General features: G+C 47.8%; 1 protein-coding gene across 1 annotated transcript in view; it reads right to left on the bottom strand.

Annotated features, from left to right (window-relative positions):
* Positions 1–2490, bottom strand: part of WIPI1 (WD repeat domain, phosphoinositide interacting 1) — a 26390-nt gene that overhangs the window by 17976 nt on the left and 5924 nt on the right. The window contains exon 3 of the mRNA XM_008569387.1: positions 945–1114. Within this exon, the coding sequence (XP_008567609.1) occupies positions 945–1114 (170 nt within the window). The remainder of the gene's footprint in view (positions 1–944; positions 1115–2490) is intronic.

Raw genomic sequence — 2490 nt, 5'->3', positions numbered from 1 at the left:
GTCTTTTCTAAAAGGTCTTACAGCGGTGAACAGAACTGACATGCTCCCCTCTCTCGCAGGACATAAAGTCTGGTAATTCAAGGGGAAATTTGCTAATACCCCAAATACTTATTTAACAAGAATTTATGGGCCGGCCCGTGGCTCACTCGGTAGAGTGTGGTGCTAATAACACCAAGGCCCCGGGTTCGGATCCCACATAGGGATGGCCGGTTCGCTCACTGGCTGAGCGTGGTGCTGACAACACCAAGTCAAGGGTTAAGATCCCCTTACCGGTCATCTTTTAAAAAAAAAAAAAAAAAAGAATTTATGTTTTCAAAGAGAACACATTCAATATTTAGTGTAAGAATAATCCTTTCTTCAACAAAGAAAACAATACAAGAAAAAAATCTTCAGGGGTTAGCTGGGAAAAAGAAAAATGGATGTGTGAGATGGAGTCGCTGGTGCTCCAGCAAAGCCCAGGTGGACGGCGGGAGAGGGGCAGTTCTACTGATGGCTTCAGAACTAAACCCAGAGGACCACGCTTGTCCTCAGGCATCTCTTTCTCAGAGCCATTACCACCGTAGTGGAGTCAACACTACTATCTAGGGCCCAAACCAGAGGAGGTGGTCCTCTGGTGTGAGGTGCCCCTGCAGGAGCCCAAGGGACAGTTCTGGGCCAGTGCTATGATGGGTCCCTATAGGTGCCCAGCCTGCACCCAGGAGAGGGGGCGTATTTAGCCAACATTGGAGAGGGAACGTGAGCCAGAGGGCAGGAAAGACACACCACTAAAACAAGCTCATGGAGTAGACTCTTTACAGTGTGCCAGGGATACTAGGCCTGAGTGTTAAAAGCCTCTTTAGAACTTGACACTTGGCTTAAAGACATTCATCTTTAAACAGGTTCACTCTTTCCCTGGGTTCCAATCAGCAGAGGCCCCGAGGCCCTGAGGGACCTCCCCTACTCACTTGCCGGTTCAGCCTGATGGACAAGATGTTGCTGGAGTAGCTGTAGTTACAGATCTCCGTGCCTTTCTTGAAGTGATACACGTTCATCTGCCGCGGTTTCGTGTGGCTGACCACCACCACCAGGCTGCTGGAGAAGAGGCGCTCCACAATGTACACGTCGGGGATCTCATCTGGGAGGGAGAGCGACAGGTAGTCACACGGGGTGGCCCACAGCAAGAGAGGGATTTCGGTCTCCTGGACACTAGGCACAGTGTATGCCGGTTTAGGAATGTTCTCTGGGAATTACTGACAGGGTGCCCTCCACTGGCACGCATGTGCCATGCTCCAGTGCAAACCCCCACCCCACCAGGGGAACTTCAACCATCTCCCAAGGTAGCTCTCAGGATACTAAGTGTTAGCATCCCTTCCAAATATCGAGATTAAAGACGATGCTAGTGACTAGAACACAAGGTCAGAATCTCCAGAGCACCTCTGACGCTGTCCCCATGGTGGGATCACCCCTCCCCGCCCTAGGGCTCCCCAGTTTGCTCTGTAAAGTATATCTGGAAGGTTTGGACCATCTCAGTCTGCCCTTTCACTGTGAGAGATCTCAGTGGAAAGACTGCTCGGTGGGGAGCCTCTGTTTTCAGAACTCTGCTTGTCCTGCTGGTGGCTACTGCGATGGGGAGGCAGTGACATCATTAAGTCTGTGCCCCCCTCCCATCTTGCTGTGCTCCCTAGCCATGTCTGGAATCCCTTTCCTGTTGAAAACAATCTGGACAGCAGTATCAGGACCAGGAAAGTACTTCTGTACTCAGGAAGAAGGTGAGTCAGCAAGCCTCCTGAGCAACCCGTTGGTGATGCCTCAGTGTCTTCTGAGAACGTTCTCTTCCTATGCACATTGGTCTTATGCCTGAGCAAGTCCCGTAGGGAGTAACAGGGGCAGATAGAGTAAAGTACTCACGAAAACAGTATAATAAAAATAACATTTTACAAATGAAATAGGAGCCCAGAATATTATTTGCCAAACCACTTTCTTTCCAGGAAACCCAAAGCTTGTATATTCTTCACTATTATGATGGCATAAACGATTACCCTGGGAAAACAAAAGAGCCACATTCCTAAGCTGAATTATTTTTAATATTCACTAGAAATAACTTCCACATCTTTGGCATGTGCTCTGTAAACAGGATAGTGTTGCTTTATAATCCAAAGAAAAGACTTCCGTGACTGACTGAACGTTATCACTATTCTACGCTGCCCATAGAATGGCAAAGAGAAGTCACAAGTGACCTTTTGATTTGACAATTATAAAAACTGACGACTGTGCACATAAGTATATGAAAACATATCAGTAATATGATTTTAAACAAACGATTTCCTAATATAAAAAGAAAACATTACTTAAGCTATTGCCAAATGTTAGTAAGTGCTTCACAGTGGTTTTTTAAGCAATAGAGGCAAAGATGTATTTATATTTGAAAAATACTGGGCCGGCCCGGTGGCGCACTGGATAGTGCGCCGCTTGGGAAGCGCGGCGGCGCTCCCGTCCGAGGGTTCGGATCCC

This window comes from Galeopterus variegatus, unplaced genomic scaffold (assembly GCF_000696425.1).
Source record: "Galeopterus variegatus unplaced genomic scaffold, G_variegatus-3.0.2 Scaffold488, whole genome shotgun sequence".
Lineage (NCBI taxonomy): Eukaryota > Metazoa > Chordata > Mammalia > Dermoptera > Cynocephalidae > Galeopterus > Galeopterus variegatus.
This window is presented reverse-complemented; position numbering and strand designations above follow the sequence as displayed.